Raw genomic sequence first — 27,898 nt, 5'->3', positions numbered from 1 at the left:
GCACATAGAAACTGCTCAATATTATCCATTACACGCAACAATATGTGACAAAGCATATGAATAATTGGAAAAATAAATAGAGTAGAACAACAGGTTGTATCCAACAATACATGTGACTCAGCACATAAATAATTGTGGGGAAAAAAAATCGCCCTACAACATACAGAGTAGAACACGGGTTTTATTCAACAATATGTGTGACTCAACACTTGAACAAGAACCATGAAAAAAAATATATGAAAACTGGACAGTTAAAGGCATTGGCGCCTGTTGTCTCCACTCTACAGGCCATAGTCAAAGTTGGGTTTTCCTTCCAGGTAAGTCTTGTAGTAGGCCTTGTAGGTGTCCATGCTGTGCCCGCTGACTTTGACAACGGGGTCCTCCGACATGCACGCCACCCACTTCTTTAGCTCAGGCACACTCTCCAAAGAGCTAGAGGGAGAAATGAAATCATCATTTCAATTTCAATGCTGATGTTTTCCTGGTGGATGGATAACTCACTCGTTCAAATCAAAGGCCTGCAGCCTCTCAAACCACGGCCACATCATGTAATCAGTCATGGTGACAGAATCGCCACCAAAGAACTTGGTCTTCTTCTTCGCCAGGTCCTGAAAAATACAACTTTTGTCACGGCCCAAAAGATAACGGTTAACACAGCACTCTTGAAAATCAAAGAGAAATACTTAACAAACCTCGTTTAATTTGCTGAATCTTTGCTTCAGTTCGGTATGAGGTCCAGAGACATCTTCGCCTTTCAGTCTGCCCAGTGGGATCTTGTAGGTTAATGGTGGTATCTGTCACAAAATTGTGATTTCAGTCTTAATATAGTCATAATAAAATGACAGTATGATGATAATCTTAATGAAGAATACATTGACTAACAAGTTAAATCTGTTCCGTGACCAAGCTCGTAACTCAAATTAGTCAGATATCAAATCAATGTTACCACATGGTTAGTCTGCTTATTAGCATCTGCTCCTTGCGAGTGTGTTTATTTTGTATTTGTGGGTTTGGCTGCTTGTTCCGTTCAAATTGAAAGTCAAGGTACCATTGTAATTCGGAGCTCAAAAAGCGTAACGGAATGTTTTGTATTCAACTTTAGTGTGTGTCTTTGAGGCACCTTGGAAAAATTCTCCATCATCATCTTATGCTGGGCTTTTCCAAAGGGAGATTCAGGAAGCAGCTTCTTCTCAGGATACACCTCATCCAGGTACTCACAGGTGATGGGAGACTCGTAAATCACCTCGCCTACCGACGTCTCCAGGGTGGGCACTTGGCCGAGGGGGTTTTTCTCCAGGAACCAATCGGGTTTGTCTCTCAGGTTGATATTGACGATGTCGTGCCTAATGTACAAGACAGATGAAAATGTCATGTTTTGTCTTAAATGACACAGCGGGGGCGACATTTCTTGTCTTTACTTGATCTCTTTGGCGTTCAGCACCAGTCGGGTCCTCTGAGCGAAGGGGCAGAACCTCATGCTGTACAGTCTGATGGAGCCGGCTGGCACGGGCCCGGGCGCGGCACAACCTGGGAAAATATTGGCGACATCGTGAACACTGCACGTTGATTGGCATTTGTGACTACAGACAGTTTTGGCACGTATCAAAAGCATATTTTGATGAATATTCGAGTAACATTCATTTTCTCAAACCTGAATTACAGGTCACGTAGAAAAGCTACACCTTAGCCCCACCTCAAATCAAACAATAATTGTTTTATTTGTACAGGCAATTTTTTAAGTAACACTTTAACAGACTAAACTACCATACAGGTCAAAAAGTAAAGCTATTACCTTCAGAAGATGCCCAACAGGGAGATTTGTGATATTCATACTGGGCAAAAAAAAACAAAAAAAACATGCAAAACTTTTGTTTTGGCTACCACTTTTCATCATCTGAATTAAGATTCTCTGCGTAAACTAAAGGCTTATTTCACTCAAATATTGTTCACAAATGTGTCTAAATCTGTGTTAGTGTGCACTTCTCCTTTGCCAGCTCACAGGTGTTGCATAAGATGCTAATTACAGCATGATTATTGTACAGGTGAGCCTTTGGCTGCCCACAATAAAAGGCCAATCGTGTGCAGTTTTATTGTATTGGGATAGTCAAAATCTAAATTCTTCAAGTCGTGGATCACATGATTCTGGAGGTTTCAAAATGATGAAGTAATGAAATCGCCAAAATTGTGAGGTTGCGCAACACGCCTTCTTGAAAAAGTGCTGAGTCACACACCCATGATGTGATTTTTCATTATTTTCTTTATTGCTCACCATTCATAATTATGGCTCATTGACCGCATTTGCCACAATGTAAATCATCATCTACTTGCATTACCTTGTTTGTTTATTCCTATGAGACGATTACCGTGATGAAAATAGAGCCAACAGCTGCTGTTTAATAGGAAGATAGGGCACTCCCTGTTGGTTTATAGCCTTGTAAATGTGACACACAGGTCATTAAATCGCTTAGTCGCCTGCATTTGTCAAGAAAGGGTGACTATCACGCACAAAGACATTCAGTAGCACATTTTTCTTAGTCGTGCAATATTCTAGATGAACTACATAAGGAACGATTTTGCTAAATATAAATCCACATTAAATGGCTTACCTTTGGAGACGCACTTTACACTTGTCATTTTTACAGTAAAGTCGTTCGGCGAAGAGGAAAATTTGTTACACAAATGAGTTGAACCTTGCGTTGATTATAAGAAAAAAAACCGCGCAGGCCGAAAAAAAAAGCGTTTATATATTGTGGTCACTTCCGGGAAAATGCATCAGCCAATCAGGGTCGAAGGAGGAAGTGGGCGAGGCGGGGCTCGTGTTTCTGGTTTCCAAGGATACGCACCAGCCGCATGTCATTTCGGTGGTTTGAACGTAAGAATTCCAGTCCCACAACATAGTTAAAAAGTTATCAATAATGTATTAGGTTTATTATAAAAGTAGGTAGTCTTGCTGCCTTAGGGAAAATAAGTTTTTCTTTAATCGAGTCAAGTAAACGTGGGAATTATTGATTTAATCGTCGTTTTTATGCGCGACACTTCTATTTCGGAGTGAGGTTTTCATTGTTTTGGTCTCGCCATCGTCAAGTATAAGAACACCGCAAAGGAAGAGTTTTCGTGAGTGCACCCCCGCTTGAGTTCAAGGCGTTTTACAGGCAGCAACAGTCAAGATTATTTATCTCGTCTTGGACACTTGTTCTTTGTATTCAACACTGTGTTCATTCTCCACACATTCCAGGTTAGTGGGAGTTAAATGTGGCGTTTTTGTAATTCGGAGGCAGGAATTGAGTTCTGACGTTTGCCAAGTAGTCTTAGCTCATGTTCCTTACTTGGGGGGATCTAGTGTGGTCGCAAATAAGTTTTATTATTCAATGTGTTTCCGTTGTCATACTGAGACTGTCACTTACGATGACGCCATATACAACGCGACATATAAACAGTGAACGTTCTCGGTTTAATTTAGCAATATGTTGACGCTTTGAGTTTCTGGTATTTATTTAATATTAATTCTCATCTTCCTTATAGCAGAAACAAAAAGATAAATGCAATACTTTTGTTCGCGGCACACGGCCAGGAAACAAATGTGGAACTGTCGTGTGTTTATGACGTTTTATCAGCTCGACCAATCAAGAATATTAATAAACCAACGTCATGACATTTGGCTCTTTTGAGCGGGAGTATTCGAACACGAATCATTTCCACACGAAGAAGTTTACAAAGTGATATAAAACGTAAAAATGAACAATATTTAACACAATTCAAAATGTTTAAAAGTAACTTGGCTCGCTGTATAAAGAGTGTGTGCTGTAAATGCAAATTTCGGTGTAGGCTATTGGCTATACTGTACTTTCAGTTTTTGATGTGCAAATGAGGCAAGGAACCAGTACAGTATTTAAATGACGGATAGAAAATAGATGAACTTATTCGAAGCTTCATTTTAGTGGCATCTAGTGGCGAAATAGGAGACTGCAAAACAATGTCACAAGTGGAACTGGAACTGGGGGTTTGTGTGAATTTTGTGAATTATTGTTTTGGAAATACTGATGCAGTACAATACAGATTTTTCAGGGAAACTACCCCGCATTATTTAGTGAAAAACTCACCTTTATGATGTTTTTTTGTTTTGTTTTGTGCTCACTGCAGTATTGCTTTAGCCCTATTGGGTGGCATCTTTGTGCCAAGGAACCAATTTGAGGTGAGTAGACGAGCTTCGTTGAGACAAAAGTAGTCTTCTCTGTGTTGTCTTGCCATAGTAGATTGTTCATTGAGACTTTACCAAAGATTATAAACATGCTGACCACTGAAAGGTTGAACGATGCTTCGTATTTCCCCCTGTATATTAAGTCAACTACTTTAAACATTATCTGTGGATGATTTTGTAGATTTGGTCCTGCTGTAGATGGATGACTGGTAAAGATAATGCATATCTTAAAATGTAGTTTAATTAATTATGAATTAAGACTATACACTTGTCTTTGTGTTAATGTATCTTTTGTTTTTGTTTTTTTAAAGTAATATGTCCATGTTTATGATATTAAGTGTGTGCGTTGTGTTTTCCCCCAGGCCTTATACCGAACTACAGCCTTGAATGCTGATGTGGTAAAACAACTCAGTCCGCTATGGATGTCAATACAGAGTCTACTGAAACTGAAACTGAAACGCCAGCAGAAAGTGAGGTAAACCGTGTTCCATTCTGTTACTTCTGTTCACCACGTTACAGTTCTTTGTAGTCATTATTATTATTTTTTTAATGCTCAAGTGTTATACGGCATGTTTTGTGTGTGTGTGTGTGTGTACTATTTATTCAACAGTATCTGAGCGAAGATGATCTGAATTATTTCGAAACAAAGGAAAAACTGCAGGCCAGGATGGAGGAGATCCGCAGCACTGTGAGTGGAATGTGGCATCCGCGTGAGCTCAAGTGTATTATAGTGATGAAACACAAATGTACAGTTAAGCGGAATGGATCCATGTTGTCAGATCCAAGAGATGATTCTGGAAAATGAGAGCGTTCCCGAAATCGAACGACTGGAGCTGAAGGAGTTCAACGTGGACGACGATAGGCAAAAGATGCACGATGCCATGGTGGAGGAGGAAGTTTCCAGGGTAACGTTGGAAATAAATGTTTGTCTTTTCTTAGACGGCATTTTTAATGCGATTCTGGACAGGTGAAAGATAGAATTGAGATTGAGATTTTGGAGAGATGCTACAGGCGTGATCTCATCAAGAGGGACTGCTGGGATTGTCTGAAAGTTAAAGACAGGGCTGTAAAGGTAGAAAACACATTCTCAAGCAAGGTCAAAAGATATAATGGACATAACTCATGTGCATTTGTCAATTACAGGCCTTTCACACGGAGCACGAGGTGACGAACTACCCCCTCAAAGAGCGACCACAAGCTGAGTTGGATGCCCTTAAAAGAGTTGAAAATAGGACGAAGGCGGAACTGGTAACCGAGTAGTTTTTTTCTTTTGTTTTTCCCATTCTCATCATAGTACATTTGGTTGGCTCTGAGTAGAAATCCACACTAAAAATAATATCGATAAAAATTTCACATCACGATTATCATGCCTGTATGTGAGTGCGAATGGTTGTTTGTGTATGTGTGCCCTGCGATTGGCTGGCAACCGGTTTCGGGTGTATACCCGCCTCCTGCCCGATGATAGCTGGGGTAGGCTCCAGCACTCCCGTGACCCTTGTGAGGATAATGCCCAAAATAAGGGGTATTATCATAAGATTACCAAAAATAAAAAGTAAACTCACAGATACGAACACTAAAATGATGGCAAGAGGTTTGATTTTGAATACCAAAATGATGATGATTATTATTGTTTTTTAAAGTAAAATTTTATACTGTGACATTAAAAATTGTAAACAGCAACAACAACAGATGGATGCAAGACCCTACAAAATGTACTTAAAATGACTTAGACTTAATTTTATATAAAATATTGGTGGGATGCTATTAACATATCTAATTATGAAAAAATACAATTATTTTGACAGAATGAACTGTCAAATAATGTTTTTCAATTCAGATAAACATTTTGGTCAATGAATTGACGTGAACATATTCAATCACGAATGTTTATTTTGCATCAGGCAACCATATACACAGTATTCACAATGCTCTAATTCCCAAATCCAAGTTGGCTGTATTCAAACCTTTAAAGGACTTTTTGGTCAACTTATTTATTTATTTATTCGGTTTATTCCCAGGCACCAACAAAGCAGGCTCCCTCTCGTGGTACGCTAAAGAATCCCTGAATTAAATGTCTAGTGCATGTTGCAGTGGCATAAACTTAAAAAAAAAATAAAAAATAAAAAAGTTTCAATACATTTGTTGATTGCAGTCCAGCTGTATTTAACTTTCAAATAGAATACATTCACATTGAATCTTTTCGAAGTATTTGTTTTCAAACGTCTATTCAGTTACAATTTATGCGACTGTATTTTAATTGGTCATTTTGGTGGTACTCGGAAAGCCAAGTATTTTATGAATTGGAACTTGGTGTAAAATGTTTGAGAACCACTGCTCTCCACCTTTCGGCAGAAGCAGAGGGCCCAAGAAAAGGGTGGAGAGGAAGAGGCGGAGGAGGTGTTGTCGGCCCAGAGTGGAGTAACGAGCAGCTACTCCGCCGAGCTGGGACTGTCACACCCTTACCTCTACGACCAGTTCAGCCTGCACACCACCGAGCAGAAGCTGAACCAGATCATTATGCTTCAGGTGGGAATCGCGTCACTATATAAAGTGGTGGTTGGTGGTCCGGGTCTTCTCTACTGACATATATTTACAACCTAAATTCTTCCATAAAAATTATTCCCAAAAGTCCATTCTCTTAGTTTTGTAGCGTTTCTCTAGGCTGCACCGCTTCCAGTACGTGTATGTGGATGTTATTTATTTAATTTGTATTTGTCCAATCAGATTTCAGCCAATACATGTTGCCATGTCAATCTAATCTGCCCAGGGCCTTCGGAATCAAGTGTTACTGGCCAATGTTAACTTAAACTATATTAATAATGGCACTGTGACTTTAACCAATCAGATTTGAAATTCATCCTCATAGGGCCACAGCGCTGGCTCTCGATGTCCAAATTTTTCCGTCCTCTGATTGATCGGAACAAAAAAGCACATCTGTAGTCATTTGCACACATTAGTACATTTAATAATCAGCATCTCGAGTGTGTATGAAGTACTTTGTTTTCGTCCATACCGAACTGTCACCAAATGAAGAAAAAAAAAACATTTGAAAAAAAGCATTTGGTTGGTTGTAACAAGAAGAAAAGGTTCTCTGTTGTTGCTATGGCAACAAAGAATCCTCTGCGTCAGCCTTTCTTGTTCATCTTCTTGGTGATTATATATTGGTTACACAATACATATATATAATTATACATATTTACTTCTGCCTGAATTACTGCGTAGCGCAATTTAGTTTTCTCTGTTGAATGGCCCATATTCATTTTCAGAAGTCATCGTGTACTGAACTGCATTTACAGTGGCTTAAGGTAAGTTACACTTTGTCACAGTAGAGGGAGCCTGTGAGCAACAAAGACAACAGCGCCGGTCCTATCACACTACTGTGTGCTGACATAAAATTCTCCACAAATGGTGGAATAACATATCTAATGCGGGAAAAAGCACAACAATGTGCGTGACTGATGCCAAGTCACATCCCTGACTTGTACCCGTCTTCTAATTTTGCCTCCCTCCCAATATGCAGGATGTGATCTTCAGAATCAAGGTGGCTCTCAACACGCAGTTTGACAAGGTGTACAAGCAAAAGGTGCAGGAGATCAGCCGCGTCAAAGAGCGGAACAAGCAAGTGAGGGAGCTCCTGGAGGAGCTGGAGGTCAACGAGGAGCTGTGGGTGCCCGCCCTGAACGACAGGGAGGTGCCCGAGAGGGTGTTCGTCGTGGACGACTCCGAGGTGACCCCCCCCCCCCCCCACACACACACACACAATCGCACATATAATTTCATCCACATAATATATCACTTTTCTATCAGTAAAAGGGAAATCATAGGTACGAAGCTCTTCTTGTGACTTATTAGATTAAGGCCGAAAAGTACCTCACTCCAGAACAGGAGAAGGAAGAGGAAAGGAAGCGGCTAGAGGAGCAAAAGCACTTGGCTGCCAAGGTACGTTGCCAAAACAAATGTGGCTTTGTCTTTTTAAACTCCTGTTTGTGGTTCCGTCCAAATTCTTCCTGGCTTGGAGACTGGACCAACCTGTGAGCTTGTGTACATTTGCATGCAAACTGCTCGCAGCAGTAAATTACACATCAAAAGAACAAGAACTTGAACGGGATTGTGGCAAAATGGAAAAGAAAGAAGTCAGTTGAGGAGTGTCTGGTTGGTTGATAAATCACAGCTGATATATATACTGTATATATGTATATGTGTATGTTTCGGATTCACAACAGCATTCATGTAAATCAGTTGGCTATTTCAGAGCGACGATGTCCGAGAAAGGGCTCTTGATGACATGATGGACGGCGTTCTGGAAGTGAAAAAAGACAGTGTCTTGAAAACGGTAGGTCTGGTCGCACTCATTACGGCTCCACGAGCTCGGTTGGATGGAACAAATGGGCCCAAAAAGAAAGGACAGGAAGTGACTATTGAATGTACTCCACAGGAAGTAGCCCAGCCCGAGTTCATTGTGGCCAAACCTGACAAAGAGTGGACCGAAGAGGAGAAAAAGCAGTTTAAAGAATACGAAAACAAAGTCAAAGAGTTGAACACGGAGAAGGAGAAGTACAGAAAGGTATTCCGCCACTGTACTTGCTGTGACATTTTGACGAATATTTATTGACGCGTTCTCCCATTTCTAGTCGCTGGAAAATGAAATCAAAGGCCTTCAGAAAATCACCAAAGAGGCCACCGAGCGTTTTGATGAAGGTTTGAAAAAGCTCTTTGAGAGGAAAATTAAGTCCGACATGGCCATATGTCAGGTGAATAGCGCGCGCACACACACGCCCACCAAACTAAAGCCATAATGCTCATTGTGGATTTAAAATTTTTTTTTTGGAATGTTTGAAAGCTGCTATAAGGGGAAAACGTTTCAACCCTGGGCATTGATGCTTGTGCTAATACAACATGGGAGATTATGAAGGCAGGAAATAAATCATTCAAATAGGAATGAATTAAAATGTAAAATATATTCTTTCTTGAATGATTTCTATATTTCATGACTTTTTAAACATTTTTTGAATGGCATTTTTATTGTTGATTGAATCTTAATGATTTCAAAGGATTTTTTGTTTGTTATTGAATTGCATGTACTTATTCAATTGAATTGTTCCGTATCCAATGCCATTTTTGTTCATTTCACGCTCATTTATATATTTATATGAATGTTGAAGTGTTATTGTACATCAAAATTAATTAACAAATTGAGAGCTTCTTACATATTTGCCTCCAACTTGGCGTATCTTGACCGATTCAATGTATTGCAACTTTAAACTGTTCATCTTCCCAAAATTCTCAAATTTTCTACAGAAAATTCCCAAAGTATAGATTTTCACACATTTGACTCCTCCTTCTAAATTTCTTGACCGATTCAAACCATTCCAACTTCAAACTATTCCGCTCATTCAGGACATCTTGGGAACTATTACAATTCTCCAAATGTACCAATTTTCAAAATAAAATGCCTAAATCAAGACATATTTTACATGATTCCTTCTTCTTCTACATTTCTTGACCGATTCAATCCCACATTCTACGTTAATTCCACAGCATTTAAGCTTAAGAAACTGCATCTCATTATTTTGGATCACTTTTTAAAATGTATTTCATATTTTGAGTTTATTTAATGGCATATTTGTATATTTGACAATTATTATTATTTTTTCTCCCTTAAACGACACTTCAGCACATTATAAAAATCCTGTCATTACAGTGCCATGAAAAAAAAAATGTCGTGAAATTGAAAAGAATGTTTGTATTTTCCAGGAAGAACTGAAGATTAAAACTCTTAATTACTCCGTGCTCATGGAAGAGGTGATGAGGAATGAAGAACTAGAGCTGGCGCAAAAACTTAAGGAAATGTCTGCGCAGAGGGTGAGAAAAAAAAAATCAACTAATTTGTTTAATTTCACTAGTACTTGATTCTCTCCTTTTCTTTTCTTGTTTCCATCACTCCCATTTTGACCATTTCCCGTACGCGCTCACCTTCATCGCCCCACTCAATTGACAGAAAAAAGTGGGCGAAGACTTGCAGAAGTTTGAAAAAGAAGTGGAATCATTCCAGGAGAGCTACAACAACATTGTGGCAGACGACAAGGTGAGTCTGCTGGTGGCGTACGGACATCCTCTTGCCAGTCTGTGTCTATTCACACTATGTCTTGTGCCGCTCAAGGCTCAGGATAAAGACTTCCGGAAGGAGTTCATGAGTGTGCACAAAGCCCATGTTGATCAGCTGTATAAACTGTTCAAGCGGAGACCTAGGTTGGTCATTATTACCGTTTCATTTGGGAGTACCTGCAGTTGTGCTGGTTTGTGTGTGTGTGTAAATGTTTTTCTTTTCTTACTGCTAAGAGGTCAAAAGAAGAATGCCATGGAGGAGTTGGACGCTCAGAGGAATATGCCGGAGGGCTTGACCCTGCCCTTGTGGGAGAGGTTTTGTCAAATCCGCAGAACAAAAATAGACACTGAGCATAAGGTAATGCATGGGTGCACGGGCTTTTTGTTAGAATTCAAATTACTTAAATGATACCTGGGAGACCTGGATGAGCTTAAAGACGATTTCCTATTCCTGCAAAAGCAGCAGTTGTTCAAAGAATACCTGTCTGAGCTTCTCTTTTATAAGTCACGCCCAATTGTCTTCCCTGAACCTGGACTATGCTCTCGCTCAGTGGTTCTCAAGCTTTTTTAACCTATAGTACCACCTCAAAAAAAATACTTAACTCTCCAAATACCACCATAAGGACCATTATTAAAATACAGTAGCACACTAGGCCCAAGTGTTCCAAACCCGACAGAGGTTTTATTCCTAAAAGGTATATTTAGTGTTATTGTAAGCCACTGTAACCTTATGCAGTTCGAACATTAGGAAAAGGAAAAACTGTACTTACATACAGATTCAATTAAAATGATTGTATATATATATATATATATAAGGTAAAGCTTGTGTGCGTAACTTCTGTCGCTCACGGCAGTTATTGTTTTCTTTGCACATCGACGCCTGTCTGCGTTTGTGATGAAGATATCGGACTGAAATATCCCAGGCAGTATAATGCAGATGGAGTGATTATTATTGCTGCGTTTGTGCATACATCGTTCGGTTGCGTGTATTTTTCGTCAGGCACCTTGTTGGACAGCTAAGGGATCCTCGGAAAGACGCGTTTTGTTGGTTCGCGGCAATTGTTCTAATTTACACAGTAGTTGTTGTATGATTATTTTCTGCTAGACAAAGTAAAAAAATCGCTAAATAGTGAGCTTTTTCACAAACGGGAGACGAGGGACTACACTCCACACTTTGCTAGGTAAAATGCGACACTTCCGCTTTGGCGTTTTCGGTGCGCCACCCAGTGGACCAGCGCGGGAATGTCGCTGGTCGACACAAAATGTAAAAGTTCAAATATTTAAAAATACAGCAAGACGTTTGATGAGCTTCTAAGCTTAATCAGCATTGTAACATCTCCTCTAAAAGTGGCTTTAGTGAAAACATTTTTTTTTTTTTTTTGCAAATGTTACACACGCTAGTTTGAACTAAAAATGTCCATGAATTAATGTTTGACAACAAACACTTCTACAAGATTAAATGCAGATGTATTGTACTTTAAAGTTAAATACAACTGAACAAATGTACTGTACTGAATTTAGAAAAAAAAAAAAAAAAAAGTTTAAACCAAACCACTGTGACATTATGCACAGTTTGAACAATTAATTCAGTGTTTCTATCACACCACACTTTGGCAACTGCGCTATCCGCTGTATACCAGGAAGATGGTCTTGTCTGACTTTGTCGTCCTCCGATTTAATCAAGGAGGAACTATACCGCCAACCACAAACATAGTCAACAGTCTAAGTAGTCATTAATTGAAAAAATACAACTAATGCACTTTTCTTGCAGATCAAAGCCACGGCCGCCACTCTGGCTGAGATGCAAGCGAGCCTGCTCAAGAAGCGAGAAGAGGACGAGACCGGCGAGCAGGAAATTGAATATCTCGCAGCAGAACTTGAAAAGTGGGTGACGCTTCATTCATTCATTTGATGGAAAACTGACTTTTTTTGAATGGCTGCTATACAAATGGTTGGGTCTCTGGAGTGTAAACAAACTGCAAAGAGTCAATACAGACAAAAGGTTAGTTGGTAGTTCTAATATACAGTAGTTGAAGTGTATAGTATGTCATTCAAGTTGCTGCAAGTCAGTTCACTTCTTCAGTGGTAGAGATACTGAGATGCTCATGTCGCTAAACTATGACTAAAAATGACAAACTAATGTACAGGATGTCTTAAAAGTCTTTATAAACATCCTTTTTTACATTTCGCTTTCAGACATAAGGCCATTAGCACCTGAAAGCTTAGGCTTTCAGTATGTCATTGTCTCACTCATGGCTCGCTAATTGACATTGGGCTGCACGGGAACATAGCAAATAATGTACAGACTTCAGGTTGTCCAAAGGCTTCAAGCGGAAGATTGTGATGCTCAACACCGTGAAACTGGTATGGATAAAGTTTTGATGCCGAGTTCTAGTGCAGCCCACGAGATCAAGACTTTTCCTGGCTTTGCGTGAATGCCTGCTCTAGAAGTTTGGTGATTTCATCCCTGGTGGTAGCTAGGCCTTCCGCTGCGATGTTTCCCAAAAACATATCCTGTTTCCAGAAACTTGCTATTGATAGGATAACTTGTGTGACAAGCGTAAAGCTTTTCAAAGTAGTCAGAGACAGAAAAACCGCTTGCCCCGGCGGTACCTGAAACGAAATGGAAAAACGGAAGTCAATCGTGACATTTATTCACTGCTGTCAATCGGAACCAAAACTACAAACACATCGATTCTCTCTGACTGTGAGCATGAATATCTTTATAAGGCAAAGTTCTGTATATCAGTCTCATTAGCTTGTGCAGTTGTATGTACTGATGTGAACATCCTTCTCTGTTTCTGTGTTGACCCCTTCCAGCCTGCGTGAGGAGAAGAAGAACTTCCTGACGGACATCACGGTCCAGTTCCTTCTCAAACAGGGCCAGGTGGAGGTGACCAACATGGATCTCATCCCTGACTACAGCGAGTCGATTCTTCTCCACCGGGGCAAGGTGGAAGAACTCAACCACACCATTCGGGTCAGTGGAGGACTCGCATTCGCCTCGCAGAAGTCCACCGGTGTGTCACCTTTGCTGTTTTTTTCCCCCCAATCAGACCCTCGGCGAGCAGAAGATAGCCATGATGGTGCAGACCAAAGACTTCCGTAAGGGCATCATCCAGGTGGAATGGGACAACACCATGAGGAGGATGCAGATAGAGGATCTCAAGAACAAAGAACGGGACATCCAGAAGCTGCGTCTCACAGAGGATCACAAAGAGGTGCTTGCATCGTCTCTTTTAGCCTTGACAAAGCGTAATAAGTCTTCTTTTTTTGTTTTTGTTTTTAATGTAGAATTTATTGCCACCTTACCGGACACTCAACAACACCGTACAAACATAATAACAAAGAAAACGCAGTACAATAAAAATGAGAAACAGCAATTAAATCAAATCATCAGTTAAAATGATAGGAGGTGAATTCTTTTGGTCCGTCTTGCGCATCGCTCGGCGGGCTGACTCTCATCATCTCACCAGCGAGTGTAAAACTGCGCATAATGTTAGTGTTTTTTTTTTAAACTAGTACAGTACAATTGTTAAGTAGTGTTCAGTTGTCCATCCATCCATCCATTTTCTGAGCCGCTTCTCCTCACTGGGCTCGCGGGCGTGCTGGAGCACTAGAATACTGTTCATCTTGAAATATTTATTTTGGTTGCAATTTTGAATTAACGTGTGCAATATATTAGAGTTCAATTATTTTTGTGTTTTATCTTCCTATATTTTAGCACGCAGTGTTGATGTTGAAACTGTGAATCACGTTACAGTGGCTAAAAATAATATTAAATACACTTGGGTTAGACCCCTTAGTTGTCTCCTGGTTCTTAGTTCTTCATTTTAGCGCATCTTAGCGGTGCACAAATCAAGGTCCAGCAATGTATGCTTGGATAATTTTATGGAAGAACTTTATCTCAAACCCTTTATTTAATCAATCAAAGCCGTGTTAGACCCCCTCATTGCCCCCTGAATCATGTACTTAACTCATTCACTGCCAGCCTTCCCAGTTAACATGAATATTTGACTTCTAAAGCCGTCAATGGCAGTGAATGTGTTAATGGCCATAAGTATCCCAACACCTTGTTTATACGGTTTCTTTTCTTTTTAATCCAGTTTGCAGAAACGCCAGCTAATTATAAAGCGCTCTTCGGCAGCCATCAAATGATTTACAAGCAGAAAAATTACCTGAGATCTTTTATCATCGCAACCTCTCAAGGTGAAAGCCCCTCTTCCTTATTGCCATTTAAACACACGACCTAAAAGGGAGATACTCCCACACATTCAAACGCCCTTAAGACATGTCCAGGCAACAGGGTGTCAGTAGCTTGGAGAATAAACAGAATCCATAAAGACCTGATGACTCACCCATCTTCGGCTTATTTTTAACATGGCAATGGCTGCGCATGAGAATCTACTCTCCAGGCCCCAGTGCCCGTTTACTTTGGCAAAGCATTCAGATGGTTCTCCCGTGGCGAGCAGCGCTGCTTCCTCTCATTGTTCAAGCCTCTGGAACGTTGACAATTCAAACGTTTGAACACAAACAAATCCATAAAGTGCGGTCGTAATGTTTATTGCGCTATTGTTTTTACACCAACATGGCAACGGCACTTTTAACCAACTCTCTGTACACTTTTGGGTTTTTTTTGTTTTGTTTTCAGTATCTCAAGACAGACAGCGACAGTCGCGTGTGCAAGCAGGCGATATCTATGAAGGAGACTCAGGCCATGCAGCTCAAGGTAACAAAAGGCCATCTCTCATACGTGAAACCTGTTACATGACGTTCCTTCGCCCCATGGTTGCTTTTCCTGAAACATTTACATCAATCACATTGATGTACTACATGTAGATTGCTGTACAAAGAAGACCAAACCTATTCAAAACCAATGATGTCATGAAAGCAATACCGCAGATAACATTTAGAATTTACAATTATTTACACTGATTACATAGTATTCATTTTTTTATTTCTGACTGCAGCTTCCAATTTTCCTTGAAAACAAAACAACAACAACACAGCCCACACCGCGTTGTCATCCATCCATGTAGCTTTTTGTCAGGGACTCCTCCATCTTGTCGCATGATGAGGGGGAAAAAATAAATAAAAATCAAGGCCTTTAAAACATCTTCGAGACCCTCCAGTTCTATTATGCTTATTTTCCTTCTTCGTTTTAAAGACTTATCAAAAGGACATGAAGTATCGCAAACAAAAAATCAGAAACCTCCAAGCTCAGGCGGCCATGAAGGAACAGAAGAACGTTGCTTTGGACAAGCAGGTCCAGGACATGCACGTGACCGTGTCTCAGATGAGACACATCTACGAAGCCTCAGGTAACTGAGTTAGTTTCACGCGTTTCAGACTTTTTCCTTAACCGCATCCTGGCGTTTTATAGCTACGGAGGAAAACGAGGCGGTGAACACCGAGCAGCGCTACCAGGAGGTCCTGCTAGTGCAGCGTCTGAAGGACACCGCCAGGTTCCAGATGGAGAAGCTGGCGTTTCTCAGCGCCGAGGCGCAGCGTTTGAGGATGAGGAACGTTCCTTCGCTGGTGCAGATCAAATACGACTGAGCCTTCCGCAGACAACCAGGTTTTATTTACACTTAAATAAATACAACTACAAATCAAGATGTGTGTGACAATAACATAGCGGCAACTAATAAAGAACTCCAACATATTCTCTGTAGTATTATTTGGAATGGGACTGTGCAGTGCAACCCCTCAGGTCGAACGATTTGGAATTTGAGCAACATTTTGGGGGGGTGAAAGTTAAGCGAACATCAAAAGATATTAACTTGCTTCTTTGGCAAAACTTATTTCAAAAGGACTAGTCCTAACTACGTAGTCACCTCATGCACAGTCACTTGTTAATTTGTGTATAAACAGAGCGCTACTGCCTATTGTGAAAAAGGACCTCCTGTACAGTTACCGTTTGACCCTGAAAGAGATCACTTAGATTTGCATTATTTTCCAATGGGAAAACATTTTTTTTAAATTCCAAATTCTTGTGTTCGGCCTTAGAGGTTCCATTGGATGGCTTACTAAACTATGGTAGAAAAGTTTATTTATTCAAAAAGTGAAACTCATGCCTCATATAGATTAATTGAATAGGTAAGAAAGAAAACCTTTTAGTCCAAATCCTACCTTATTTCTATAATGATAATCATGTTGATTGTTGATGTAGTAGTCTAATTTCTTGAGGGTAAATGAGGTCTTTGTTAACTAACTATATTCATCCAAAATTATTTTTAAAAATTTGGAAACTTTTCACTCTGTGTAGTGAATCTACATATGGGTTTCACTTTTTAAAATTTAACTAGGGGAAATAAGTTTTCTGCGATCTAATTCATTGAGATGCACCTGTATATGTTTGAAAGCACATTCAGGAAGCAAAGTCGTCCTCTGTGCGGTCAAAGTGCAAGATTTTCTCATCGAGACCGAAGAGATCGATGAGTTCAGACAGGCTGGCCTTGCGTCCCTCCACAGGGACGTCCGACTGGAGCTCGTACAACGCGTTCTGAGCGCAGCTCCGCCACTTGTCGATCAAGGTTTGAAGCTGCGTCAGGTCATTCTGGAGAGAAAGACGAGGAGAATTTTTTATTTATTTTTTTTTTTTAGAACTGATCATGCCAAATCCCGCCGTCTTCTCACCACGTCGGGTGACCCACCTTGCACCTGTACATCTTAACCATCCTCAGTCGACGTAACGTCTCCGTCTTGTCCTTCACCTGCCTGCCGAGCCGCTCCCGTCGTTGCGCAAGGTTTTCGGCGTGAGTGTGCGCCGGTCCAGGAATCATCCCGGAAAACATTTCACTCCCAGGTCTGGCTTCCTGAACGTTGACGTCAGCAGACGGGCTGATAAGCGGAGGGTTTTTATTATCATCATACGTTGTCCGGGAATCTAACGGAACTGGTTGGCCGTCCTCCACGTCCACGCAGAGGCGCTTGGCCACGGGGAAGGGCGAGGTGAAGGCACGCCGCGTTCTCTTCAGACGCGCCTTCAGGGAGGCGCTCAGCTTCTGGTGCGGCTGTGGAGATCAGAAGGCAAAGTGTGCGGTCAACAAGACCAAGCTAACGCTCCCATTTCTATGTTGACATTCGTTACACATATAATTAGAGAGCCATTTAATTTTTTTTTTTAATGTTTATCATTGTAGATGTGGTGTATCCTTTTTGATTTAATGCATTATACTTTTCCAAAATGAAAGAAAAATCTTTCAGTATGATGCAATGTAGTTATGATACAGATTTCCAGGGCTCCCCAAATATCTCATACTAATTTATTATTTGATCTTTGAACCAGTTATTGTTTTAGTCTCAATTTCCATGCTTAAAAATACATCAAAATTCCTAAACTACTCTTGATTGTTTCCAGTTAGGCCCCCCCCGTCTTCTCACGCAATGGACTATTCCATCTTTTTACTGTGCACATGCAGACTTGATTCAGGAACAGGGTATCAAGACAAACTTGTTGGCATGTTATATGAAAAATGAATGGGCGCTATCCCAGTGGAGTGGGGAAGAGGAGGTGAAAGGAAAACATCCATCCATCCATTGTGCGTAAACAACAACGGCAGCAAGAGCCAGACGCTTGCCAGTTGCAGTCGCACTGCTGTCAGTGTCGGTCGAGGAGGCTGCATTAGAGATGGAAAGTGACACTTTTCATCAGATCTGAGTATTAAAGCGGTCGAATGGTAAATTATAATAAATGCTGAATTATTTTCTAATCGGTGAAAGCGTTGAGATGATTTACTTGGAAAATAATCCACAAGGATGATTTTAAAGATTTTACCGAACTCAGGAAGTAGGAGAATATTCCCAGATACACGCTTTTAGTTCATGATAAACATTAATATTCCAAAATGTTCACAATACATAGATATAACAGGATTAAAAACGGGCTATCTGTGAGCATTTTGGATGAGTTGATCACTTTATTTTGGAAAAGGGGGGGGGGGGAGAAAAACAGCACACAAGAATGCGTTCACGCCATTGAATTTACCGTCTCATTTCTGGACTCCCACGGACTGGACGGTGAACGGTACGCCGATTTCGAAGTGTCGTTCTTCGGCGTCACTTCCATGAAGCAAACGACAGCTCTTCGCTAGCAGTCTACGCAAAACGATTCGAAAGCAACGTTGATGAGTCTGAGAAGAGAGAGAGAGAGAGAGAAAATAAAAGAACGAAAAGCGAAAAGTCGTGGAAGTACTGCGAAGAGTTTTTGTTGCTGCTGTTCTACATATTGGAGGATAAACGAAGTTTTCTGCATTTCCGTGTTTTGTAGTTCATAAGCCCTCCAAAATCTGTGATTGGTGGAAATGTGATGACGCACACCCGGGGAGGCTCATGGGAATTGTAGGTATTGATTTTTCTCGCTCAAAAACCACTAAATCTTGATTTTAAACATATAGTTGCAGTTAGTTGGCGTTTCCCGTTGTTTTACATCGAGTCTGTGATATATTTCCATCAATCATGTTACGTTTCACACGTCAAAATGTAAAGTAAATATGAAGTTAATCTCAGTTCATATTATAGGCCCAGTGTTGTCAGACCATTTCTGAGTTAGCCTAATAGTTTGGAAGCGGGAGTCATGAAGTGATTCAACACTTCCCATCAGGTGATTCACCTCCATTCCAAGAGTTCCTTCACCAGCCTCCTGCATTTCTTTCTGTACCCTCATCACGCCTGCAGACACTTGTGCACGTTCACGTACTCCACGATTAAGCTTTGTAGCTCATTCGCGCGACTGAGTCAACATTTCGACTTTCACTTTCTGACACTGGTTTGAAGTTTTTCAGCCAAAGGTGTGCCTATCAAGAATCTAGAGTCCATGTGAGATGTGAGTGAGGGTGCCAGCTCTTCATCCAACACAGGTGTGTGTGTGTGTGTTTCACAGGCACTCATAAATATAGTTTTATATCACGTCTTCATGGGCATCCAAGCCACACTTTTTCAAACTTTGCTATGTTATCGGTTAGACCATTTGTCAGTTTTACAATATTTTCAATATTCTCTCATGTGATTGAGCGTGACCTTGAGATTCAGTTACAATCCAGCGAAGGGCACGGCCTTGGCCATGCACAGAGAAGCGCTTGTTTTCGTCTCGCTGGGTGATTTACCGCTTTCATTTCCCTGCAAAGTGTGAAACAAGATGCCCTGGAACAACAACAACAGCAAAATAGTCTCTGACAATATTTGATGTTGTTTCCAGTGACATCGCAGGCGTTTTTCACCAGGCTCTGTTACAAGAGTGCATACGTGCGAAAATAAGCCACAGTTATGAGTGATGGGATCAGTTCTAATTATAAAGCGTGGTGAAGAGTGAGTGATGCTGTCTGCAGTAGCTCCGTGTGTGGGTCACTTGCCGGTTTGGACTAGTTGCTGGAGTGATTCCCGTTCCTTAATGAACACAATGAAGACTAGCATAATTGTCATGCATAAATTGGAGCGGTGAGTGCACGGCCAGCTTTGCTGGCTTGACCTTTCATATAGATTTCGTTGAAAAATATAATTCAAAATTTGAAAATCTTACATTTTTAAAAACAACAGTTTTTAAAAATTCTGTAGTTTCCCCTGATGAGATCAAACCAGTGAAGCCCCAAATTATTATTATTACCATTTTCTAAAACTTTGAGTACTTTTCCAAAATATTTTAAGTTATTTTGTGTATATCTTTTTTTTTTGTAATTTTTAATTTTTAAAAAAATGTATGTAGATTTAAAATCTTGGTTTTTTTTCTCACCACAGCTGTGAGCAACCCACTGCAGCCCCCCCAGACATCCATGTGCAGCCTTCCATCTCTGACAACTTAATCCCCCCCCTTGATGCATCGCCGCAGGAGCTAAGTTAGTGTGCATGTACCCCTGTTCGAATGCCTTTTTTTTGGTTTGTTTTTTTGTTTGTGATTTAAACACCTTTCCCCACATGTGATTGGGAGATTTTATTATGGTCCGACGAAACCAAGGTTGAACATTTTGACCCGAATTCCAAAAGGTATGTTTGGTGCTAACAAAACACTGCTCATCACTAAAGAACACCATGTTGTTTTTCTTCAGATGCAACTTCGTCATTAGATAAGATGGAAGGAATTCTGAACAGTTCTAAATACTCAGTCAGTGTTAGCACAAAACCTTCAGGCTTTTGCTAGAGAGAAAGCCAACTAGAACATTGGAACTTTATTTGGGGTTAGGTTAGGGTTATTTAATTTAGAAGTGTACTCCCATTTAACATGAGTTTGAATGTGCATGGTTCATTCTGAACACAATCACATCCAAGTTATAAGAAGTTGCGCTCACCTGTGCAACCACATTAACTTGGCTGTTTATTTTACATCCCCTCTTGAAAAGTAAAACAAATAATAATTATAAGAATTTGTAAAACTGAAAATCAACATTTGATGTCCAAGCAACCTTGGTGGTGTATAAAAGTAATCTTGCAAAAACTCTCGTCACTGTCCAAATACTTCTGGACCTAACTGTTGCTGGTAAATGCGACCTGTTAATGCATTCAAGGTATTCCCACAGTGCATCGTGTTTACATATTCGATTCCAAGTGCGAAGGGGCTGCAGTAATGAAGTAATCATTGCCTCGCATTGAAACTTTGGACCCAAGTATGTTTATGTAAAGTTAATCTCCTCGTTGTGTTTTATCAGTTTTGCCGAGCACAAACATGTTGGATCCAAACTGTCTGCTGAAAAAAAAAAAAAAACGTTAATTTCAACTTTTTTTTCCACAGTCATGGGATCCTACTTTTCTATTTTTTCCAAAACCATTCGCTTTCCCGTTAGGTTTGCACATAGATGTGAGTGGAGTTTCCCCCCTCCCTTGCTCCTTCTCCGCCTGCCGCTCGCTGTCCTCGGGGCCATTTGTTTTCCATCAGTGGAGCAGAACCGAGTCACGCTCGCCGTGAGTCATGCGGGTGGGCGGAGGTCAGTGCCGCAAGGGCGTGGCGCCTCGGAGATCCCACCGGCTCTAATGGCTCCTCGCTGGAGAGCTAAAGAATGCCTCTTCGCTCAAAGATGCACAAATGTAAATGGTCAGAAGCCTTACAACAAATTAATTTTATTCAGTGAGTGCCATAAAAGAATAAACCCTTTGTTTACTTGAAGGATGATCAACTTGGAAGCATAGTCATTGTATGCTAGGAGCTTTTTAAAATGTGTGCAGGAGAACTGTGGCCCATTTAACTTGCACAGCCTTTTAAGTTCTCCAATAATTGTCTATGGTTGAAATTTTACATTTTTGAGTATTTCGGTGCACTCAAAATGCACGTATAACATTTACATTACATGCTTAACAAATCTATTAGACCAGTGGTTCTTAAACTCCTAAGTACCACCTCAAAAAATATTTAGCTTTCCAACTTCCACCGTAATCATCAACGCTGGAGTACAGCAGCGTAGTAGGCCCAAGTGTTCATTAAAAAAAAGTACATTTAATAATATTGTAACCCATTGTAACATTATGCACAGTTCAAATATAGGCAAATAAAACTACTTTAAATAAGGATTCAATTGGAATATATTGTACATAAAAGTTAAATAAAAACTGCACCTAAATAAATGTTGAAAGACAAACTGTTCTAAAAGATGATTGATTAATCTCAAATAAAGTTAAGCTGTTCTAGTAGGCTTTTCCTGTCGTTTTTCTATTAGCATGAGACATGGTTCGCAGAGAGCTTCCACATCATCAGAGGGATCAAAGGTGTAAGTCAGGAGAAGGCTGCAAAAGAATTTCCAAGGCATTAAACATACTGCGGAACACATTGACGACTGCCATCTTCAAGTGGAGAAAGTGTGGCACCAAGATCTGGAGGCCCTTTCAAAACTGATGAAAAGTTGAGAAGAAAACAGGTCAGGGAAGCTACCAAGAGGCCAACAACAACATTGAAGGAGCTGCAGGAATTTCTGGCAAGTACTGGCTGTTTAGTACAGCAATCTCCCTTCTTCATATAAGACAGAAGCCTAATGTTACAAATAAAATAAAAAAAACACACCCTTGAAATCTCTCAAATACATTCTGCTTTTCTTCAGCCGGAACTGGGGCCATGGACAAGGTGGAGGGAATTATGAACACTTCCAAACAGTGTTAGTGTCAGTGTTGGCCGTGCGAACACAAAACCTTCAAATCCCTTCAAAATAATGTCAGTAAAAGCCTACTAGAGCTTCTGAACTTGACTTTGGGTTTATCAGAGGCACTTTAACTTTATAAGAGGGTGTGCATAGTTGCGCAACCACATTCTCTCAGTTGTTTATTTTTTACATTCCCACTCTAAAAGACCCCGCCCCCCAATAGATGTACATGTCATAGATCTCATAAATGGTGGGGAAAGTTTTGAAACGATTTATCGTTTACCTTGTGTTTTTAACATCACACACACACACACACACACACAAAAGGAAGGAAAAAAGGAATTTAAAGAAGGTAATGTCGACTTTTTACATCTAGTGTATATCTCCTTTTGGTAAATGTGGACTATAAATGTCTTTTTTTTTTTTTTTTTTTTGCATGGGTCATATTGAGCTAAGCACAGGGTATCACTTGTAATTATCTCACAAGCAAAAAAAAAAAAAAAAAAAAAGTTTCACATGGTTAAGTGTCATCTTCAAAATACAGTGTGTGTACTGTTTGTGATAAAGTACAGTACAGTAATGCAGTGTAATAGCAGTGGCTGCAACCGCAAACTGCATTCCAATTATTGTCCAATGTGTGCAGCAGATGTGATCCAGCTGCAACAGGATGAATTTTCTCTTTGCACACAATCGTTCTCCACACTAATAAAAGATAGGGGGGGGGGGGGAAAAAGGTTCCCACCCCCTCCTCAAAAAAACAAAACAAAACAAAAAAACATTTGGGGAGCAGTTGTGGCCATGGAGCCGCAGGAGGAGTTTTCACTCACTGTTTTCAAGTTTGCAGACGGACGCGTTCACGCGTCGTCTCCGGCTGTGGGACTTTGGAACTCCCAACTGCTACACCTGCCTGCCAAGCGGCGCTGAGGGGCGCGGCCGGGACCTCTGCCCGCAAATCTGGGCTGCGACTTTACTTGGGCCACTAAAAAAAAAGTCACAACAAGGAGCGGAGAGGACTTTTTTTTTTTTGTTTTTTTTTCCCGCAGGAACATCCCGGGGCTTCTTCACGCACGCTGCCCCCCACCCCGAAAGGAGTTCCACGCAGACGGGGGCACTTGATTGACTCCGTTGGCTGGAGGTATGAACACAAACACTGGAAATACTTTTTAAAAGCTTTTTTTTTTTTTTACTGCGTTTTTTTTCCTTGCTGAATACAGGCTAATAAGAATCAGATCACTCTGGAAGTTTTCAAGGACTTTCTCTGCTTGTGCTTTGAGCTGGAAATGCACAAAATCCTCTTGTATGTCGTCTTTTTTTTCTACTTTTTTTGCTCACGTTAAAATTAGTCTGTTACCATGAGCTCTCTGGGTAGTTTTACAAGTGCTTTACTGGGCTATTTGCATCTCTCCTAAATATATTCCTCCACTACTTTCTGTGACAGGAACCTTCCATACGTTATTTATATTTCCAGGTTATGAGGTGAAGTTACACAGGCTACTAGGTGACTTACAAGAATTTAGGATGTGGATTCTTAAAAAAAAAACAAAAAACGTCTGGTCAGCATGGGAGGTGGAAAAAAACAAACCCAGAACCAGTGTGTGTTTATAGGAGATTGAGGAAATAGGAAAAGTGTTGGATATATTAAATATCCTTAGGGTGTGGTGAGTGGATTGTGGAGTGTGCATCTGGCCTATTAAGTCTTTGTTAGGCACTTACAATAATGCCGCTTCAGAGCCTTTGGTGCCACCTGTTTTGTGAGTTCTAGCAGCTATTCACAGGGAGTTAAACACGTGTTAATGTTGTGTTCATGGACAAAAATGTAGATGAATAGTGTTTGTATGGAACAAGGGCTTGTACTTTCAAAGATATTGCTTTTATACCCTTGACATTTGGCTTTTACAGCTTGGCATGTGCCTTTTTTTTGGCCCTGAAAGGGTATAAACAGTTACCCTGGAGGCCGAGCTTTAATACATGCTTGCAGACTTTAACTTTCAAGACCAGTGGTTCTCAAATTATTGACACTAAGTATCCCTCTGCTCCCCAGGTACCGCCATCATCACTAATATTAAAATATAGAAGTACCAAAGTAGGCCTAAGTGTTCCTCAAAAAAACGAGAAATAGGTTTTATTCCGAAAAAGTATATTCAGTATTATTATTCACAGTTTGAACATGAACAAATATAAGAACATTTAAAAAAAACTGTACTTAAATAATAATTCAATTAAAATGTTTTCCACGTAAAAGTTACATAAAAACTGCACCTATATAAATGTTTTAAAACAAACAATTTTTAAAGATTAATTGCAAATGTTAAAAGTTAAATACAACTGAACTGTCCTTAGGCAGTGATTCTTTCACGTACCTCTAGAGGGACTAGTGGTACACGTACCAAACTGAGAATCACTGTTCTAGACGATCCTGGTTCGAACTACAAAGTTTGCATGATGTTTGAGATGTGTTTTCCGTGAAATGTACAACTTTTAGAAAAAGTATCATAAAAAGAAGCTAAAGAAAAAGCAAAACCTAGTTAATCCTCTTAATCGTTGTTGAAGTCTTGCAAGATTTGCTGACAATCTCACGTGAGGACGACTCACATTTGGCAAAAAAAACGTCCCCCCCCCCCCAAAAAAAAGCCAAAATGTGCTTGGATGTAATCATTCTCTGCGCACTGAACTGAGGTCTCAGAAGATTTTCTCACATGTTGTTGTCATGGAAGTTGACATGACTTTCAAAGTGTTTTTTTTCACTGAAAATTGGCATCATTGTTTAGATTAGGCGTCATTAAAAAGCCAAAGAAAACGCTAAACATGCACAGAGTTAACTCCTTTGATGCTTGCTAAACTGACTTCTCAAGAGGTATTCTGGAAATCCCGTTGGATGCCTTACAAGGTGGTCCAACCTTTTGGATTAAGTGTCATAAAAAGCCAAGGAAAACACAAAACGTGCTTAGAGTTGATCCTTGTGGTCCGCCCTGGTCCATCTTCTGGAATAACCTTGCCATTTGGCTTTTAGAGCAGGGATAAGTGCCTTTTTTCGACACCAAAAAAGTATAATCATTTACCTTGGAGGCTGATAGTTCACTTTATTGTGCCTAAATGGATAGAAACTGACTCCTCCATATCTTTAAAAAGAGCAAAACTTGCTGTTTACCCATGTGATTGTTTTTCGGCGGCATGAAATTTCCAATTAAAGCATCAATTCCATGCCCGGCCTTGTGACCTTCCTCTCTCGCAGAAACTCAAGTGAATCTTGTGACATTCTTGTGCTCCCCCTTCCTCATGCGATCATCGTTTTTATTGCCTGATTGCCATTTAACTGCATTAGATGGGTAACAACGGTCGGCGTCCTCACACAGTAGCGCGAGTGCGGTCATCGTTGTGCTTTCGTCCTGTCGGCAGATAAGATGGGATGGACGAGCTAACGAAACTGGCGGCCTTCTCAGGAGACTTGGCGAACGAACAGGGTGAGGTTTCTGAAGTCTTCAGAGTGTAATAAGATACAGTGGAACCTCTGAGGACAAGCCCAACTGGTCAAGCGCAGATTTGTTTGCATTCAATAAACACTTTTTCCCCCCATAGGAAATAATGAAAATAGAAATAATCCGTTCCAAAGTGTGGCCAGGCGATATTATAAGTATTCCTAACGGTCATACAAGTAGAAAAAGACACAGTGAACGCCTGTTTATCACGGGGATACATTCCAGAACAAGCAGTAGGTGAAAATACACAATATAGAGAGACCATATACAGTAAAACGAATTAAATATTTGTATCCCTCCCGCATGCTTTAAACCCATTTAAACTTACTAAAACACACTATAATCATATAGAAAGTTTAATACTGTACGTATTGTGTCATGTAACGTCGTCACGTCTGCGTGAGTGTCAGGGCGTGAGCTGTGGCCGACAACAGCAGTGTTCAATAAATGGCTCAATAATGCAGGAGCATTACAGTAAGTGTGTTTACTGTAAAAACCCATGAAAAAAATGATTGCTTTAAAAAAATGGTGATATGGCAAATGATGAAACGCGATATAGCAGGACAAGGCTGTACTGTAAAATACAGCAAAACTACTTACTGTTTGATGAAGCGCAATGCAAGGGTGAGTCACGGCTGGCAAGGGCGTCCAAAAGAACGGATTTTCTTAACATTCTTAAAAAGAAAAACAATGTCAAATGTAAACACGACCATGACAAAACGTATCGCTAAAAAAAGAAAAGAAAAAGCAAACATTTAGGAGTTGCCGAATTGAATTTTTGCAGGACAAAAGCAAAGCCGATGCATTGTTAATCTGTTGAATGCTTTCCGAAATGAAGTCTTGCAAGATTTTTGGACTCTGAATGTTTCTTTTGTTTCAATTGTCCTTAAAAAGTCTTCCGTAACATTGCACTTTAGAGGTTCCACCGTCTCTTCACTTGATTTGACTTGAATGTCCAATTATGAAACGCTCACCAGCAGCCACTTGAACCTTTCAACTGATGTTACGTTGCATTCAAAAGACCCCCAACTAACACGCCAAAGCCGCTCCTGTCAGGTTAAGAGTTAACTTTCCACACCACTGTCGCCATTTCTCAGGGGCTTTTGTCTCACTGCAGACTGTCACTTTCGCATGCCTTCTACTTCTCTAAAGTCTCACCTTTCAAATGTCCCCCACCTTCGCTCCACTCGTCTCACATTTAAACCCTCCTGGCCATCTTTGCACATAGCAGTAGCTTTAATAATCAACATGTTTATGGAGTCAAGTCCCGTCTGGTGATAAACTACAAGTGGACACATAAATTCGGAGCATACTTTTCTTGTTGTGTCACCTCTAAATATAATCACCCCTTGTTGGTTAATCTCAGTAAGACGCAAAGTGCTTAAAAGGTAAAGGGAGGGGGGGGGAAAAAAAACAAATTACAAAGGTGCAAAGAAACCGAACCTGAAGCGGAGTTAACAAATGGACACTGGAGTCGGCGTCTGGAAGGCTTGCTGGCAACCGAGCCAAAGTCTTAAACAGCTCAAGTATGTTCGCCGTTAGTTTGCTGCCCTGACGTCGAAAAGGGGAGAAGTCCATAAAAGTCTGCAAGAGGAGGAAGAAGAGGGAGTCAAGAACAGGGAGGCAGGATGACGTTACACATGAGTCGGGCTTTTCCTTGGTATGATCGTTGTTATTATTAATGATCGCATCCAGGAAGTAAAAACTCTTCACACTCATTGCACACTGAACGCACCAATTCAAAAGAAAATAACGCTGTATTTACATTACACGAGATACAGAGATGGGTCCATACACAGCTAGAATAGTAGATAGATCTGTATGGCTGATAGATGGACAGATAGGTAGCTAACTAGATAGCTCGCGGGATAGCTAACTAGCTCGCTACCTCGCTAGATAGCGAGATAGCTAGCTAGCTAGCTAGATAGATAGATAGATATTTAGTAGCAAAGTGCAGGAAAAGTGCTAGCTTAGATTCCACCCTTGCATATTTTGGGGAAATGTATTCATGATTGGACAGATGCAGTACAGTTAAGTCAAAACAAAACAAAAATTCTGTC

At 40.4% G+C, this 27,898-nt stretch overlaps 4 protein-coding genes across 10 annotated transcripts in view; 2 read left to right on the top strand and 2 right to left on the bottom strand.

Annotated features, from left to right (window-relative positions):
• Positions 1-163: 163 nt before the first annotated feature.
• LOC133485402 (glutathione S-transferase omega-1-like) lies at positions 164-2,756 on the bottom strand. 2 transcript variants are annotated; one of them, XM_061789007.1, is made up of 7 exons: positions 2,607-2,703; positions 1,793-1,832; positions 1,419-1,527; positions 1,121-1,343; positions 693-794; positions 502-608; positions 164-432 (listed from the first exon to the last, which is right to left on the bottom strand). In XM_061789007.1, the coding sequence occupies exons 3-7, from the start codon at positions 1,475-1,477 to the stop codon at positions 282-284; spliced, it is 642 nt and encodes a 213-aa protein (XP_061644991.1). In that variant the 5' UTR covers positions 1,478-1,527; positions 1,793-1,832; positions 2,607-2,703; the 3' UTR covers positions 164-281. The 2 variants fall into 2 exon arrangements, with proteins under 2 accessions (XP_061644991.1, XP_061644990.1); XM_061789006.1 differs by lacking the exon at positions 1,793-1,832 and having other exon boundaries at positions 2,607-2,756.
• On the top strand, positions 2,757-15,968 carry cfap43 (cilia and flagella associated protein 43). 4 transcript variants are annotated; one of them, XM_061789002.1, is made up of 23 exons: positions 2,757-2,872; positions 4,141-4,192; positions 4,561-4,673; positions 4,809-4,886; positions 4,978-5,103; positions 5,166-5,270; positions 5,342-5,446; positions 6,551-6,724; positions 7,719-7,925; positions 8,051-8,137; positions 8,451-8,531; positions 8,634-8,762; positions 8,830-8,949; positions 9,953-10,060; positions 10,197-10,283; positions 10,359-10,447; positions 10,538-10,661; positions 12,075-12,187; positions 13,124-13,283; positions 13,360-13,524; positions 14,955-15,032; positions 15,471-15,624; positions 15,687-15,968. In XM_061789002.1, exons 3-23 carry the CDS (start codon positions 4,617-4,619, stop codon positions 15,860-15,862), a joined length of 2,523 nt encoding a protein of 840 aa, XP_061644986.1. In that variant the 5' UTR covers positions 2,757-2,872; positions 4,141-4,192; positions 4,561-4,616; the 3' UTR covers positions 15,863-15,968. The 4 variants fall into 4 exon arrangements, with proteins under 4 accessions (XP_061644986.1, XP_061644989.1, XP_061644985.1 ...); XM_061789005.1 differs by lacking the exon at positions 2,757-2,872 and adding an exon at positions 2,881-3,235 and having other exon boundaries at positions 6,554-6,724; XM_061789001.1 differs by lacking the exon at positions 2,757-2,872 and adding an exon at positions 2,881-3,235.
• On the bottom strand, positions 15,866-27,298 carry sfr1 (SWI5-dependent homologous recombination repair protein 1). Of its 3 annotated transcripts, XM_061789009.1 has the most exons (5): positions 27,282-27,298; positions 26,439-26,512; positions 18,294-18,438; positions 16,960-17,319; positions 15,866-16,862 (listed from the first exon to the last, which is right to left on the bottom strand). In XM_061789009.1, the coding sequence occupies exons 3-5, from the start codon at positions 18,372-18,374 to the stop codon at positions 16,674-16,676; spliced, it is 630 nt and encodes a 209-aa protein (XP_061644993.1). In that variant the 5' UTR covers positions 18,375-18,438; positions 26,439-26,512; positions 27,282-27,298; the 3' UTR covers positions 15,866-16,673. The 3 variants fall into 3 exon arrangements, with proteins under 3 accessions (XP_061644993.1, XP_061644992.1, XP_061644994.1); XM_061789008.1 differs by lacking the exon at positions 27,282-27,298 and having other exon boundaries at positions 26,439-26,520; XM_061789010.1 differs by lacking the exons at positions 26,439-26,512; positions 27,282-27,298 and having other exon boundaries at positions 16,960-17,121; positions 17,203-17,319; positions 18,294-19,031.
• LOC133485397 (collagen alpha-1(XVII) chain-like) overlaps positions 23,131-27,898 on the top strand; it is a 29,712-nt gene continuing 24,944 nt past the window's right edge. Inside the window, exons 1-2 of the mRNA XM_061788993.1 lie at positions 23,131-23,497; positions 25,759-25,823. Coding sequence (XP_061644977.1) covers positions 25,769-25,823 — 55 coding nt within the window. The 5' untranslated portion in view covers positions 23,131-23,497; positions 25,759-25,768. The remainder of the gene's footprint in view (positions 23,498-25,758; positions 25,824-27,898) is intronic.

Source organism: Phyllopteryx taeniolatus, chromosome 11 (genome assembly GCF_024500385.1).
Source record: "Phyllopteryx taeniolatus isolate TA_2022b chromosome 11, UOR_Ptae_1.2, whole genome shotgun sequence".
NCBI lineage: Eukaryota > Metazoa > Chordata > Actinopteri > Syngnathiformes > Syngnathidae > Phyllopteryx > Phyllopteryx taeniolatus.
Note: the sequence above shows the minus strand (reverse complement) of the source record. Positions and strands in the feature narration are given on the sequence as shown.

Coding starts and splice junctions, on each gene's coding strand:
- cfap43 (XM_061789002.1), top strand. CDS start 4,617: ATGGATGTCAATACAGAGTCTACTGAAACTGAAACTGAAACGCCAGCA. Junction 5,447..6,550: donor ATAGGACGAAGGCGGAACTG/GTAACCGAGTAG, acceptor ACCTTTCGGCAG/AAGCAGAGGGCCCAAGAAAA. Junction 13,284..13,359: donor AACTCAACCACACCATTCGG/GTCAGTGGAGGA, acceptor CCCCCCAATCAG/ACCCTCGGCGAGCAGAAGAT.
- sfr1 (XM_061789009.1), bottom strand. CDS start 18,374: ATGGAAGTGACGCCGAAGAACGACACTTCGAAATCGGCGTACCGTTCA. Junction 17,320..18,293: donor GGGAGTCCAGAAATGAGACG/GTAAATTCAATG, acceptor TGATCTCCACAG/CCGCACCAGAAGCTGAGCGC. Junction 16,863..16,959: donor TTAAGATGTACAGGTGCAAG/GTGGGTCACCCG, acceptor CTTTCTCTCCAG/AATGACCTGACGCAGCTTCA.
- LOC133485402 (XM_061789006.1), bottom strand. CDS start 2,634: ATGACAAGTGTAAAGTGCGTCTCCAAAG. Junction 1,344..1,418: donor CTGAACGCCAAAGAGATCAA/GTAAAGACAAGA, acceptor CTTGTACATTAG/GCACGACATCGTCAATATCA. Junction 795..1,120: donor TGATGGAGAATTTTTCCAAG/GTGCCTCAAAGA, acceptor ATTTTGTGACAG/ATACCACCATTAACCTACAA.